The sequence below is a fragment of the Seriola lalandi genome, unplaced genomic scaffold, assembly GCF_002814215.2.
Source record: "Seriola lalandi dorsalis isolate HSWRI2012SDOR001 ecotype SW California unplaced genomic scaffold, Sedor1 jcf7180002054630, whole genome shotgun sequence".
In the NCBI taxonomy this organism is placed as follows: Eukaryota; Metazoa; Chordata; class Actinopteri; order Carangiformes; family Carangidae; genus Seriola; species Seriola lalandi.
Window position 1 is genome coordinate 2507456 of NW_019525183.1, and position 14792 is coordinate 2522247.

The 14792-nt window shown below is 39.8% G+C and overlaps 3 protein-coding genes across 4 annotated transcripts; 2 read left to right on the top strand and 1 right to left on the bottom strand.

Moving 5' to 3' along the window:
* The first annotated feature begins 222 nt into the window (after positions 1-222).
* Positions 223-6238, top strand: LOC111665325 (cyclic AMP-responsive element-binding protein 1). 2 transcript variants are annotated; one of them, XM_023420286.2, is made up of 8 exons: positions 223-374; positions 1351-1444; positions 1600-1746; positions 2062-2162; positions 2379-2518; positions 3182-3364; positions 3519-3672; positions 3916-6238. In XM_023420286.2, the coding sequence occupies exons 2-8, from the start codon at positions 1358-1360 to the stop codon at positions 4058-4060; spliced, it is 957 nt and encodes a 318-aa protein (XP_023276054.1). In that variant the 5' UTR covers positions 223-374; positions 1351-1357; the 3' UTR covers positions 4061-6238. The 2 variants fall into 2 exon arrangements, with proteins under 2 accessions (XP_023276054.1, XP_023276055.1); XM_023420287.2 differs by lacking the exon at positions 223-374 and adding an exon at positions 385-550.
* Positions 5899-7306, bottom strand: mettl21a (methyltransferase 21A, HSPA lysine). Its single transcript, XM_023420289.2, has 3 exons — positions 7073-7306; positions 6873-6984; positions 5899-6746 (listed from the first exon to the last, which is right to left on the bottom strand). Exons 1-3 carry the CDS (start codon positions 7217-7219, stop codon positions 6349-6351), a joined length of 657 nt encoding a protein of 218 aa, XP_023276057.1. The 5' UTR covers positions 7220-7306; the 3' UTR covers positions 5899-6348.
* Positions 7307-8198: 892 nt separating this feature from the next.
* On the top strand, positions 8199-12609 carry LOC111665365 (cyclin-Y-like protein 1). Its single transcript, XM_023420355.2, has 10 exons — positions 8199-9167; positions 9286-9360; positions 9457-9491; positions 9807-9907; positions 10215-10250; positions 10854-10905; positions 11044-11163; positions 11255-11421; positions 11548-11710; positions 11824-12609. The coding sequence occupies exons 1-10, from the start codon at positions 9008-9010 to the stop codon at positions 11938-11940; spliced, it is 1026 nt and encodes a 341-aa protein (XP_023276123.1). The 5' UTR covers positions 8199-9007; the 3' UTR covers positions 11941-12609.
* The last annotated feature ends 2183 nt before the right edge of the window (positions 12610-14792 follow it).

Consider the following 14792-nt stretch of genomic DNA (forward strand, 5'->3'; position numbering starts at 1 on the left):
AGATAGATAGATAGATAGATAGATAGATAGATAGATAGATAGATAGATAGATAGATAGATAGATAGATGATTTCTAATTACACAACTCGGCGCATGCTCACATAAGTTCGAAGCCATCATGCAAGTTCCTCGGCTATGTCCGTGGTTTTTACCCCGTTTCCTCGCCAGGCTTCGTGAGTTTCCGGCCCTCTCCGTGCTCGCTCGACTCCTGTCGATAGAGATGATTTTCGCTGTCGTCGTCTCCCTCGTCCTCCTCTCAGTGTTGTTGTTCTCGGTGACGCGACGGAGGTGTAGCCTGACGCGGTCTCTTACGTGTCGGTCTGAATAAAAGTGGAGCTCCGTAGACCCGGGAGTGACGAAGCGAGTCTGTGTTGGTAAGAGGATACGCATCCGATGTTTGCTAAACAGATAGATGGCTGCCCAGAGAAGTTATTTGCGCCTAATATCCGCACAAAGCCAACAAAGAGATCATGGCGGCGGTGTTGCAGAGGCTCACAAAATGAGTCAGTCTCTGCAAGGCTCGCTGGCTCTCGACACAGCTGAGACATAGGTATTAATATGGGAGTGGGCTTGAATCTTTTTTTCCTTTTAATAAACAGCCTGGAAATAAGTTAGAGAAGCAATTAGCCGTGTACAGCTAATAAATGTCAACATTGTGCTAAACAATAATTGAGGCAACAAACTCGCTAGTGAAAGTGGGGTGCCCTAGTTTGAAACAAACTGGCATACAATGCATGCAGACATTTCCCTCCATAAAGCCTCACAGCTAGCAACCCACCGTTATTAATGTTAGCTAATGCTACATTAGCCTGTACCACAGTTGAATCTTACAGTAACGTGCCAAGCTGTGACACGAGCTGTTAAACACTGAAAATAAAAGGGAGTTGAAATAGAACCTTAATAAATGTTACTGCTATGCTAAAATTCAGTGTATTGCTATTAGCATGTTAGCATGCTACATGCTAACTTCAAGTTGGTAACTACCAGAAATAGTAAGGAGTTAGCTTTAGCCTTTGGTTTTTAAAAGATTGTAACAGCATGATTTAAGTCTTTATCGTTATGTTGTCAAGTCTTAAATATCGCAAGTGCTGTATGCTTTTCAATGATTGCAGTTTGAAAAGAAACCCCCTTGTTGAAACTCGTTTATGATGTGTTTAATGAATTGTATGCTAGCATGTTGAGCTAGGCCACACCCTCTTTTAAGACATCAACAAGCTCTAAAGTTGTGGATAAGGCAAAATACCAGTGTTTCCTGTACAGTGTAGACCACTTTATCACTGTTTTTGCTGATTAGTTCTATTTAAAGCATCATGATACATATACAAATAAACGGCACCATCCTTTTTGCAGATTTTAAATGACCATGGAGGCTGGTGCAGACACACAGCAAAGTGGTGAAACAGCTGTCTCAGAATCTGAGGCCCAGCAGATCACCCTGGCTCAGGTAAACCTTATAGTCACTTTAAATTTCCATGTTCCAAGTTGCATAATTACTATCTGAAGTAGTATCTGAAGTACTGAAACAAAGAGCGGGGGCTGCTGCTCAGAACTCTTTGTAACTTTGCATATAGACAGAATTTATGTGGTCTGTGGTTGCAGGCGTCCATAGCTGCGGGCCAGGTGACGTCCAGTAGTCCCACAGTCACCCTTGTGCAGTTACCCAATGGTCAGACAGTCCAAGTGCACGGTGTGATCCAAGCTGCACAGCCCTCTGTCATCCAGTCCCCACAAGTCCAGACAGTACAGGTGAGAGGAGGAAAAACAACTTTTCTGTCTGTTATTGTTTTATGGCAGCACAAAAAAACATTTATTAAGCAAATTATAATAACTTGATACTGACATGTATGATTTATAATTTTTAAGAATTAAAGATATTAAATTGTTTCTTCAATCATTTAGTTCTATTTTCTTAATAATTACCTTTTTGTTACATATTCACAATGAAACAAATCCTTGTCAATTCTTATTAAGATTTTGTATGCAATTGATTTTTTCTTTTTTTTTTCTTTTGGTTGAGTCAGATGTTGAAATGAAAGTATTGTGATTTTTGTTAACTTGCAGATTTCCACCGTTGCTGAGAGTGAGGACTCTCAGGAGTCTGTTGACAGTGTGACAGATTCTCAGAAGAGGAGAGAGATCCTATCCAGACGACCTTCTTACAGGTCTGTGTGGCATGTTATCAACAAAGATGTGAATCAGTTTTGTGTTTGGAAGAGAATGACTGACACTCTTCTATTTTTATGAACTATTGTCACTTTTGAGCTAAAAGCTTAACTTCCAAACTCTTTTCCTCGGTAAAAGCCTGCTGTTTCATTGTAAATGAGTGAGGGGTTGTTTTTGATATTGAAAGAGTTTGATTTTTCTGCTTCCATTTACAGGAAGATTCTGAATGACTTATCATCAGATGCTCCAGCAGTGCCTCGAATTGAGGAAGAGAAGTCAGAGGATGACTCAGCCCCTGCCATCACCACAGTCACCATGCCCACTCCCATCTATCAGACCAGCAGTGGCCAGTACAGTAAGTACTTTGGATTGTGATACAGGAAACTACTGTTTTGTGTTGAAACGTGTAGAATTTTCAGAATTTCCTGCTATCTAATAACACCATTTTATCATTATTAATTCTGATGTGCTTTCTGCTGAGACAAATTGAATTTACAGTGAGTTGGAAACAAAGTCTTGATAATCAGATGTGGTATAATACTGAGCCAATATTGTAATTTTTTTTATATTACACCAAGGATTTTTATCTGGTAACAACCCTTTGCCAATGCTATTGGAAAAAATTCTGATTGGCATTGTATGAGCATTGAGCTGTTGGCCTGGAATACTGTGTGACATGAGGATGAGTTTGTCTTGTACACACATTAAGCCCATGTTCGATAAGAGACATCAATTGACAAATTTTTTGACGTGCACAGAGATGCCTGATGATGATGATTTCCCACATAGAGACAGTTTAACAAATAGAGAATGAGTTTCTCATTGTCATAGTTGTTTAAGCTGTTCACTATAGAAGTCATATGCCGAGTCAGTGACATCACATGTTTACCAAAGGTCATTTTGAGGCTTGGATTTGTGTTGCTGTTGCCATCTTGTCCTGCAATTTTCTTGTTTGGTGCACTGGATTTGCAGAGCATCAATTTGGTTAATTTTAACACGTGCCAATGTCCCTCTGTAGTTGCCATTACCCAGGGTGGGGCCATCCAGCTGGCCAATAACGGCACAGATGGAGTGCAGGGCTTGCAGACACTGACCATGGCCAACGCTGCTGCAGCCCAGCCTGGCGCCACCATCCTGCAGTACGCTCAGACCAGCGACGGGCAGCAAATCCTGGTGCCCAGCAACCAAGTGGTTGTACAAGGTGGGGAAATAATTCAGGATAATGAATGAGTTCTGCAATGCAGTTTGAAACATGAAACTATATCAGTCACAACAGGAAAACATCAAACTGTGTCATGTGAATTTGTTTGAATTTTTGAATCTCTTTTGTAAAAATCACTATCTTTGTCTGTCAGCGGCCTCTGGTGATGTCCAAGCCTATCAGATCCGCACAGCCCCCACCAGCACTATCACTCCTGGGGTGGTCATGGCGACTTCGCCTGCATTGGGCACAGCAGGAGCCACAGAAGAGGTCACACGTAAAAGGGAGGTCCGGCTTATGAAAAACAGGTATGTGTATTATAAGGTTTATTGTTGATGGTTTGGTGTTGTGTGTCTGATTTCGTTATCTCTGATACCACTAATACGGTTAATGTCTAAAAATGAACCTTTAAACCATATTTTCCCATTTAATAAATAATGGAATTCATTCGGGGATATGTGACACTGTGATGTTGTTTTTGTTTAAATGATTCTCGGCTACATAATCTTATCTACAGACACACACTCATACATGTTCTTTATGTCACACAGAGAGGCAGCCCGTGAATGTCGTAGAAAGAAGAAGGAGTACGTCAAATGTCTGGAGAACCGCGTGGCTGTGCTGGAGAACCAGAACAAAACCCTCATCGAGGAACTCAAAGCTCTCAAAGACTTGTACTGCCACAAATCTGAGTAGAAACGCCACCAACGTCTGCCAGTGGCTCGACAGGTGCCTGTCTGTCCCATTGTACAGAGACTCAGCACAGAGCCATGCGTATGGATTCTACTCCCCCTTTTCTACTCTTTTGCTTTCTTTTTAAAGACTGCTGAAAATCTGTAAAGTGACTCAACAGGAATAGAATAAAAACACTTCCCCTCCCACTTCACCAATTTTACATCCTAATTCTGTTCCCATCAGTTTCCCATAAAAAGGGTGAGGCAGTGTAAAGAAGAACGGATGTGGTGGAGACTGCAACGATACAGGGTCCTTGTGGTGAAGTGGCAGAACAGACATTGAGGCTGTTTTTGTTTTGCACCACCAAAGGGAAGCATTCCAGTCACTGGTGCCTGGACAAACTGGGCAACATCACCAGCAACGGGGATCCGCTCCGTTTCTATCACCACTAACGACGGAACTTTTTACAGTTTAATCTCCCTGTGACACTTGGATCATCTTGAGAGGTTACCTTTGTGTGCAACGTTTGTTATCGTAACCGAGCTCTTGCATTAACATCTGTTACTTACTAATGCTTTGAACTGTAGATGGGCTGTGTCATGGATATTTTTTATCTTTGAGCTGTGTTTTGGTTTATGTACTAGATTATCTGCTCTGAAAATGCCATTTACTTTTTGTTAACTTTAATTTTCTTGCCTTGATACGACATGAACAAAAAAGCTAACCATTAAGTAAGGTTGTAAAATTGTGTTCATGGTAATTGCAGCTCTAACAAACAAGGTGAAGAGACTGTAGAACTTGGACAGCAGTGAATTGGGCAACTATGGGCGTTAAAATTTTAAAACATCCTGTCTTTCTAGCTTTTTTAGCTTTAAAGACACAGTAATAACAGAACTCAAGAAAAAAAATCCCACATTTATGGAACATTTGTGATTACCAATCTCTTAAATTGTTTTAGGGCTCTGTGATGCATGTTCCCAGGCATATTACTGAGGTTAATTAATTTAGATTTTTCCCCTTTCTTCACAAAAACATCCCCAGAGTTATAAAAAGGTCAGATTAGTTTAAACAGTTTAAATGATTTACAGTGGGAGTTAACAAGGTCCTGTTATGGAATAATACGCCTCCAGTAATTTAAAAAATTAGAATAAAACAGAAATGAGCTTTGCTCATGCACCAGAGTATATAATACAAACAAAAGAGGGTTAACCTACAGTGTTTTGGCTAAAAGTGTTTGTGTTTTTTTAAATTTTTTTGTTTCATCCATATTTTTGTATTCTGTCAGTTCATTTTTTAAAGTTTGTTTTATTAATTCCTGCAAAACCAAAAAAAGAGCCTTACGTGTTATGCAATGGATGAATATCTGCATATTTATAAACAAATTTTGGAGACACGTCCCTTTACTGGAATCAGGGATTGCCTGGTATGTTTGTGTATTTTATTGTCTTTGAATATGTAATATCTTCACCTTTTTTATTGGGAAAGCCTAAATTAAGTCTGTTTAAGTGGAGAGAAAAAATATTCTGCAGTTGGAGGTTGGTAACTGCAAATAAGAATCTGAGCTACCAGGTCGCCTCTATGAAGAGGGGCCCACAGCTGTTAAGGCATCAGCAGAGGCTGTCTCCAAATTCTGTTTACAGGATTACAAAGTGGCATGCGCACTTTCCTTGCATATACAATCCTACTACATTTCACATGATTTGACAGGAAAGTCTCATGCAGCACTAACAGGCAAAGCCTGCGGCTGCAAGGTGAGATGCCTCTAAGATTTTACTTGAAAGTAACACTGCTAACCAGTAATTAATCACAAAGTGTCTGAGTGTTTTGTTGCTTATTAATTACCAAGGCATAGTCACACATTAATCGTAATCAGACGTTTTTAGTTGTGTGGAGCATCAAATCTCACCAAGAACAACCCGATTGCACCTATCAAACACCCTGCAAAAGGATTGCAAAGTACGACCAAATTAAAAACACAGTGAACAAAATGGATATTTTCATGATAATGGAATGTCATACTGTATTCTTTTAGGTATTATGTATAGCCATGACATAGTATGCTTTTTTTATGTTGCTTTTCATGAATTTTGTATTCACAATTTCTAAATGTCAGCACCAACTCGTATAATTCAGTGCATTATGTCAGAGCTATTCAAATATTACATTTTTGGCAGCTGGTAATAAATGTGTTTCTGGTAATCTTTGATGATTTTAAAATGTTTTGTGTGTGTCTTATCCAAAACCAGTACATTATTCCAAAGAAGAAGGCAGTCAATGAAAGAAAACTGAGTAGTTAGGGCACTCAGTTGTCACAGATCCCTCCTGGATGGCAGTTTCCAAGCTTTATATATATGAATGTCCCTTTGTTTCTCATAGTAGACCTCTTCAACTCTGAACTTCTGCTTGAACATGATCAAAAAGTTTGTATCTCGCTCGTAGCGGATCTTGCAGGCCAGTAACACCACAGTGGTGTCTGAACACAGGTGCTCCAGAGTCTGCAGCAGTGGGACAAATGTGTCTTCCAAGTAAACGATGTCCGCCCCCAGCACCAGATCGAACCCCCCAGCCGGGTAAAGTTCAAGTCTCTCACCCCAGGTCAGTTCAGACACAATCACTGCACCCTGGTAGTCTTGGGGCAGGTTGGCCTTCACATTGGCAGAGAGGAAGTCCAGGGCAGGCTCTCTGTCAGTGATGGTGACTTTGGCACCTAGGAAAGTTGAAAATAATTATGCGAATGACACATTTATGTACATTTTTAATACCATAAAATGTATTTTCTAATTGCCAACACTATCACATAGTAGAAATGGTTATAAATGGTTGAAACGCTCACCCAGCAGTGCTGCTACAATCCCCACCAGTCCAGTTCCTGCTCCCAATTCAATTGCCACCTTCCCCTTTAACTCCACCTGCCCCAACTCTAGGTACATGCACATGACCACTGCCTGGAAAACAGAAATAATATGTATTTAATTAAATATTTAGTAATAAATGAACAGTAGTAACATGCCTTGCAACCCATGTATCACTTACTGCATCCCACACAACTGCTGCAACCCCAAGCTTTTTCCAGTCCTGGGAAAGACGGAGGTTGTGGTTGGCAAAATAAAACTCTGCTGATGAATTGTGGAGTTTGGAAAACACAGGTAACGGATTCTCTACATACGGAACGAGGGCCATGCTGTGAAATAACCAGAAACTACACAATGTAATTATATTTTACCGAGTGTACCTATACTCATGCGCAGTTGAGGTCCTTCTTCTTCGAGGTTTTAAGGCAGCTGGCTGATTTACTGATTCATTACTGCCATCTTCTGGAGTTTATTATCTCCTTTAGTGTCCATGTTTTCCTTTCCATTCCTTCCAACGTTTATATTTTCTCCAAAATATCAAACCACTTTTCTGCTTCATCATTTCAGAACTAGCTACTTTGTACTTTTATTTTACTTGTTTTAGTATTATGCATTATAAAACGTTCACAGCCCACTCTTAAATTGTAATTCCAACCAAATCCAATCATTTAACAGCTTTGCTAAAAGTGACCAATGGGAAAGCCTTGTTTTGTTGTGGGCGTGTCTACATGGGTTTTTCTCAACGGCTTCGCTATCTCCGTAATGGAGGGGGCGGGGCTGCAGATGAAGGCCACCAGGTCTGTGAAGTTCACTATACCTGGCAACTATGTAGTTTCCGTTTTGTTTGCGTTCCTACACTCAAAATAAAACAGAGAAATTAACTGACGGGGAACTAGGCAGTTTTATTTAAAGATCACCAAGGGTGAAATGAAATCAAAGTTTAACCTATAAAGATAAGCAAAAAAAAAAAAAGAAAAGAAAAAAAATAAATGAACAAATTAAATGAATAAATCTCTAAACACAGAGAATATAATACAGACTTTCATCAAATTTTCCTTTGAAATCAGATACTCCTTACTCACTCGATACTGTCTTTTTTCCCGCAGAATTGTGATTTTATCCTCTCAATTTTGACATTTTTCTGCAGCTGTTTTTAGTGATAAATATTTTCTGTGGGTTTGAAGGGTGGCTGTTGTTGTCTTATACTGCAGGTGTGGTTTGAGAAATGTGTTTATCGATCGTTCCAGCGATAAGGACTTTTAATTTGTTAGGCCATAGCCGGAAGTTACCTCTGAACTTAACGGCTGTGGTGTATTTGACATCCAAGTCGTGTCTCCTGCAAATGCGACGAGATGAAAGCTAACGTTGGCTATCTTTTTAAAATTCCAGTTTCAGCTATATTTCCGCTTCTTTAGTTGTCTCCAGAGTTTTTTCCAGTTAGTGAATGTGTATGTTAGTCTGGCAGGAAAGCCTTTAACTGTGACAGAGACTTCAACTGCAGTGAAAATGGATTGATCCATGCTGTTGAAGAAGCCAGGAATGGATTGAGGTGCGGAAGCTAGCGTTAGCCGGCTAGCCATGGAGGGAGATAGAGGAGCTTGTGACTTTGTCTTGTTGGCCTCTGTTCCGTAAAATGAGTTGATATAAGTTACTCACCGTCCAAAACTATGCAGTTCACGCATGTTATTTGTGTTAATGTGCGCCAGTTCTATGCTGCGCACACGCTATGAATATGTCAGCTGTCCTGCACATACCGCAGATACCCGGTTGGCTGTCATTACACAGAGCCCATCCTACTCAGAAGCTCGATTTTTCACTCCGCAGCCAAACACACAGGCTTGACTGGTCCTTAATACACTAAACTGAAATTAGATCACTTTAAAGATTCAAATGTAGATTTTATGTGAAACCTGCTCCTACCAAAATCAAATCTAATTAGTTTCAGATTTACTTAGATTTTACATTAATTAACTGCCACTCAAACGATTTAGATTACACTTTGCATAAGTTGCAGACTCCCTGCAGCCCAGTCAGTGTTGAATTAGACTAGCAGGTGATCCCTCCTCAGTTGTATGGGAAACGGTGCTGGCTGTAGCAAGACTGTTGTAGGTCAACGATGGGAGGTTCGGTGTCTTGCTGCATCTCTCCTAGAGAGAGTCCCAAGATTCACAGGAGAGAGGTGGAGCTGGAGGAGTGTCCCATCACCACCACAGAGGATGTGAGTGAAGACACTGGGACCTACCTGCAGCACATCAGTGACAGGGAGCTCCCGGATGGTGAGTTTGCCTTAATGTGTGCTTTTTAAAAAATTTTCTTTTAGTTAATTTGCAACAATGACTCCCACTCTCCTCTCTTACCTGCAGTTTAGCACTAATTCATACTTGCATCTTACAGAACTGGCCCAAGAGGCCAACCCATCTGACCACCCCAGAGCCAGCACGCTCTTCCTGAACAAGTCGCAGACAGACGGTATCAGTATTTCTCTCTTAAGCATGTCATGATTTGATTTTTTTTAACTCTCATTTGGATCTCCCAGTCTAACAAAGTTTCCTCTCCTCATTTCAGTACGTGAGAAAAGGAAAAGCAACTACATGAATCATGTAAGTGACAGGTCTACATGTGCCTGATACGGTTTAGGCTCTCTTTTTCACCCCAATGATTTTTTCTAGTCTGTGCTCATCAGAGAGAAACACAAAAAAACCGAGAAATGCTATTTTTAAAGTATGTAAGTGAGGATTTGTGCTTGAAACGCCTTAATGAAGGCAGCATTCACATCAGTTGTTGAAGCATTTCTCCGTTCACTTTGAACTCAGCAGTGTCTGGGATTTAAAATAACATTTTTCCAGTCATGTGTGTATTTCTAAAACCTTTTTGCCACTCTTTCCATTTCAACATTATCATTGTTCCTATACCAGATGTCCCCAGGGCTCCTGACAAAAAAGTACAGTTCCTGCTCAACAATATTCATCGATGACAGCACAGTCAGCCAACCTAACCTCAAGAGCACCATCAAATGGTAAGTGACTTCACTTAAGTCTTCTAAACACCTTCACAGGTATAGTTTGGATATAGAGTGTGCCGGTTTCCTTCCGGAGGCAGCGGTCATGTGACGAGGGAAGAGTTGAGACATTTATCCTTCAGTTTGCGCGATTGTCCCTAAATACTATTTGCAACACACTTGATCTACATAGCAGTCGGTAAAACTACAGATGCAGGAAGAGGACATGATATACAAATGCACTATTGGAGCCCCTGTTTGCAAAAGAATAAAAATCACATGGAGTGGTTCATTGTTTGTCTGTTTCGATTTCTCTCTGTTCCAGCGTTGCATTGGCCATATACTATCATATAAAAAACAGGTAGGAAAAGTTTGATATATTGTCATAGATTTCACCTCTTACAGGTGTTTTTCACTGTTTTCCTTCTGTCCTGTACATAGGTTTTCAGTTAGGAAATGAAGTAAGTAAATTGAATAGGCTTTATTTTGGTTTATGAAACTGTATTGGCAGAATAGCACGTTGTTGGTGGTGGCCAACAGTCAGTCAGTTGGTTAGTTAGTTAGTTAGTTAGTTAGGAAACAAACCATAGATAAATAGATTAGATAGATTAGTTTCAAACCCTAATTGGCATCATAGAAACTTTTTACTTATGGCCAATAGTCAGTCAGTCAGTTAGTCAGTTATTCAGTTGATTAATTAGTTAGCAAAGTTATTTCAACCACTTTGGCACAACTTCCAGGGGCTTTTGATTGACACAATTAATGTCACGTCGAACCAGCTAGTTCATCAGGATGTAAACTCAGTAGAAACTTTAAGTGTTAAGAGGTAATGAGTTACTTAGCAAATCTGTGTTTGTTTAGCTCAGATTTCATATTTTGACACTATTAAACCCCACAGATAAGTGATGGTCATTTTGTATGGGATGAAAATGAAATAATATGCACATTTAATGTTCTCCTGCAGAGATTCAAACCGCTCTCTTGATATATTCGATGAGAAGAAGCACCCTCTATCAGTGAGTTGAGGTGTCTGATTACATAAATCTGTAATATTTACTATTCACTCCGTACTGATGGACCAGTGATGATGATGATGATGATGATGATGATGATGATGATGATGATAATGACGATGATGATCCTCTGCCCGACAGCGAGAAAAGGTTCCAGATGACTACTCTGTGGTCGACCCAGAACACAAACTCATCTACCGCTTCATAAGGACACTCTTCAGCTCTGCGCAGCTCACTGCTGAGTGCGCCATCGTCACTCTGGTAAGTTCTGGTAAGACACAATCTCATATCTCTATCACTATTATGTTTGTATGATGCTTGTGTGTGAACGGATGGTTGTGTTCTGTGACAGGTGTACCTAGAAAGGCTGCTGACTTATGCTGAGATGGACATCTGCCCTTGTAACTGGAAACGCATAGTTCTGGGTGCCATCCTGCTGGCCTCCAAGGTCTGGGACGACCAGGCTGTGTGGAACGTCGACTACTGCCAGATCCTCAAAGATATCACCGTGGAGGACATGTGAGTGTGATCCACTTTTGATCCATCAAATTAACTGTAACATGTTGCAGCTAAATGTTGTTAACTTTTTTCATTAAAACGTTGGAACTCCCTGACCGACTCTCTGCTTTGCTCCATGTTATACAGGAATGAGATGGAGCGTCACTTCCTGGAGCTGCTCCAGTTCAACATCAACGTCCCAGCCAGCGTCTACGCCAAGTATTACTTTGACCTGCGCTCGCTGGCTGACGACAACAACCTCAGTTTCCCACTGGAGCCACTTAGCAACAAGCGGGCCCAAAAACTGGAGGTGAATAGATCCATTCCGGCAGATGAAAGTGTCCAATAAACTAAATGTGTTGTGGCTTGGTATGTTCTGTTGCTTGGGCAGTAATAGTTTTGTACTTATCATATTGTCTCTAGGCCATCTCCAGACTGTGTGAGGACAAGTACAAGGACCTGAGTAAATCTGCTATGAGGAGGTCTGTCAGTGCAGACAACCTGGTTGGCGTCAAGAACTCCCAGGCTGTGCTGTCTTAAGTTTGCAACAGCCATCTTAAATCTGGTGAGGAGCTGGAATAATGGGTTTAGAGTGAAGCTACAGGATATGATGCCACGCTGAAGAAGTTCATCAAGAGACATTTCCATAGTAGATTATGTTAATATCAGTAACTATAAAGTTCAATCACAAAATGTTGAATGTTGACTTTGGGGAGGAACAAAAAAAAAAAAGAAAAAAAAAAGAAGTTTACCATACAGTATCTCTAAAATATAATGAATCCAATCTCTGTGTTCATTACAAAGAACTTCAGGTATCTGCCTTTAAAGCATGGTAATTTGGTGACTGTCACGTTTTTTTTTTTTTTAAATTGTGGACGTCTACCTTTGGATGGAATTAGCATGAAAATGCTTCCTGATGCTACACAAATTGAGGACATCACCTTTTTCTTTTTCTTTTTTTCAACACTCAGTCTTTTGGGGAGGATTTTCTCTGGCTTTGGCCCTCTTCTCTCTACCAGCTGTATCCCCTCCCTCCTGGTGACAAACTGTCTTGAACTATGCTGTGGTGTAGTTCTGCACATGGACAAAGAGTAGACTTTGTTTTGCTTACTATGTAGGCCCATATAGCTGTGAAATGTACGAGACTTTATTTAATTCAAAAATAAATTCCAGTCGCTGTTTAAAGTTGAGGCTGCTTAGGTGGGAAAATGTGTTGTGGTGGTTTTTGTTTCTGAGAGCTGAAAAATCTTTTTGAAGATGTTTGGAAACCCAATGGCCATGACAGTTGATCTCATTGCTTTACTATGATATGAGATCTGCATCTATGAAGTCTTGTTTTGTTAGAAAAGTCACCTTGTTTGTTTAAACAAAAATCGCATATACTGTGCAATATGATAATGAGCTTCTTCTAAAGAAGTAGTAAGACGTCACATTACATATTTACCTTGACATTATACACTTATGTTAAATTTAAAAGCTAGTATTAACTGTATATCTCCAGTAACTTTTATATTAAATTTACATACATGAATGACTTATGGAGGCAGCAGAACATGCCATTATTACCGCTTGCAGGAAAATGATTATTGAATCCATCAGTATAAACTCTAAAGTGATCTATGTAGTGTAGTTTGTTACTGCAATTGGACTCCAGGAAGAGCACCAGATAGATGAGTTTGATGCATTAGTGCAGTTAATATTTTATTTAAAAATCTCATATACAGTACAATGTAAGCACCAATCTCACAATTTTTTCCCCACTACCAATTCATGTATCTCAATTCAAGGTGTCTGATAATTCCCATTCCGGATCTGTTACCAGTGCTCTCTTTTTCCCCCAAATTTAAAATTAGTAGAACTCATGGGATTTAAGTCACAAGCACACCATGACTTAGTTAATGTAACTGATAGCAGAAATACCAAATTTAATGAAGACAACTGACAAAGAAACCATATTTAATTTTGGATCATAATGATACTTCACATGGTGGAATCAGATCAGTGCACCCCTTTTAAAAATGATCACTAAAATTAGGTCTTATCACACTTATCACATGTAATCTTTTATTTTAATTACCTTCAAAGACAATATTAAGCTCCAACATACTGCTACATTATAAGATGTGCATGAGTTTATCTTATCTTCTCTCCCCTAATGCCTCAAAAGAAGGCGACGCGAGAAATCAGCAAAGAAAGATCTCATGTGGTCAGAAAAACCACTGCACATTGTTTCACACATGTTCTCTCAATGCAGGACAAAGTCACAGCAGAAGCGGAAAGTACAGCTAGGATTCTAAATTTAGCTCAAGCAAAAGCTCAGCTTGACCCTGTCAGTACATTGCCACCCAGTGAGAAACAATACTTTGGCTTAATAATATAGAAGCAGTCATGTTTTAGAATAGCTGCCCAGCACATTCTAAAGTCACTCTTCTAAGGAAACATCCATGTCGAATAGATGACGAGATATTTGCTTGTGCATCATAAACAAAGCAAATATGTAAATGGCAGTATATAGAAATAAATTGGCAAGCAGTCAGATAGTAACTATTAAATATTCTCCCTTAATTCACTCTCCTGGGATACAGTTATGACTTGAAGGAGCTGATTGCAGTCCTGCTGCTGGCCTCATGGAGGCACTATGTGATTGATGTTCCAATCAAAAACCCCCACTATAGGAGCCTCTCTGGTCCAAAATGCACACGACACCTGCAGTGTCTAATGAGCTTGCCTATTAGCCAGAAAGGAGGAGTTCAGGGCAGGTGCCACCCACACCCTTTTCAGAGTCAGGAAATAAGCAAGTTGATGAGTACTGGTTAGACTTCACAGGTGGTTCTGGTGCACTATACTCACAGAGTGATAGGCAGTTTGGTGTTCAGATTACATCTTTGTGTAGTTCCATTCATTAGTGCTATATTGCACAGTTACTTCTTCACACCTTATGCCATGAAAAGGTTGAATTTATTATCAGCACTCAAGACCTTTTGAAAAAACTGCACCTCGATTCATTTGGTAAGAGGGATGTTAAATATGTTGCTCAGTAAGGCTCTTAATCGTCTTTGAAGAAACACACAGCCTTTTCTTTAATTGTTTTTTATTAGGTTTAGGGATAGACTGATAGATGATAAAAGAAACAGACAACACAGTATACATACAGTACATATACATACAGTACATAATAAATAACCCATGTCATACATTGTGTTACATTACATCAGTATGTCTTTATTGTGATACAGTTGCTATAGGCTATCAATGGATTGATTTATTTGACACAGATGTTTTATAGATTGCACATCTCTTCTATATTAACCAGGGGGTGAAATAGTGTAGTTGTACATAAATACAATACAAACAGCATGTAATTGACTGCATAAAAGTCAGCAATTGCTGAT

Excerpts from the sequence above, each read along its gene's own strand:
- LOC111665325 (XM_023420286.2), top strand. The coding sequence starts at position 1,358 with ATGACCATGGAGGCTGGTGCAGACACACAGCAAAGTGGTGAAACAGCT. Across the intron at positions 3,365-3,518 it reads CAACCAAGTGGTTGTACAAG|CGGCCTCTGGTGATGTCCAA; the intron begins GTGGGGAAATAA and ends TTTGTCTGTCAG. Across the intron at positions 3,673-3,915 it reads GTCCGGCTTATGAAAAACAG|AGAGGCAGCCCGTGAATGTC; the intron begins GTATGTGTATTA and ends TATGTCACACAG.
- mettl21a (XM_023420289.2), bottom strand. The coding sequence starts at position 7,219 with ATGGCCCTCGTTCCGTATGTAGAGAATCCGTTACCTGTGTTTTCCAAA. Across the intron at positions 6,985-7,072 it reads CAGCAGTTGTGTGGGATGCA|GCAGTGGTCATGTGCATGTA; the intron begins GTAAGTGATACA and ends TCTGTTTTCCAG. Across the intron at positions 6,747-6,872 it reads GATTGTAGCAGCACTGCTGG|GTGCCAAAGTCACCATCACT; the intron begins GTGAGCGTTTCA and ends CAACTTTCCTAG.
- LOC111665365 (XM_023420355.2), top strand. The coding sequence starts at position 9,008 with ATGGGAGGTTCGGTGTCTTGCTGCATCTCTCCTAGAGAGAGTCCCAAG. Across the intron at positions 9,168-9,285 it reads TGACAGGGAGCTCCCGGATG|AACTGGCCCAAGAGGCCAAC; the intron begins GTGAGTTTGCCT and ends TGCATCTTACAG. Across the intron at positions 9,361-9,456 it reads GAACAAGTCGCAGACAGACG|TACGTGAGAAAAGGAAAAGC; the intron begins GTATCAGTATTT and ends TCCTCATTTCAG.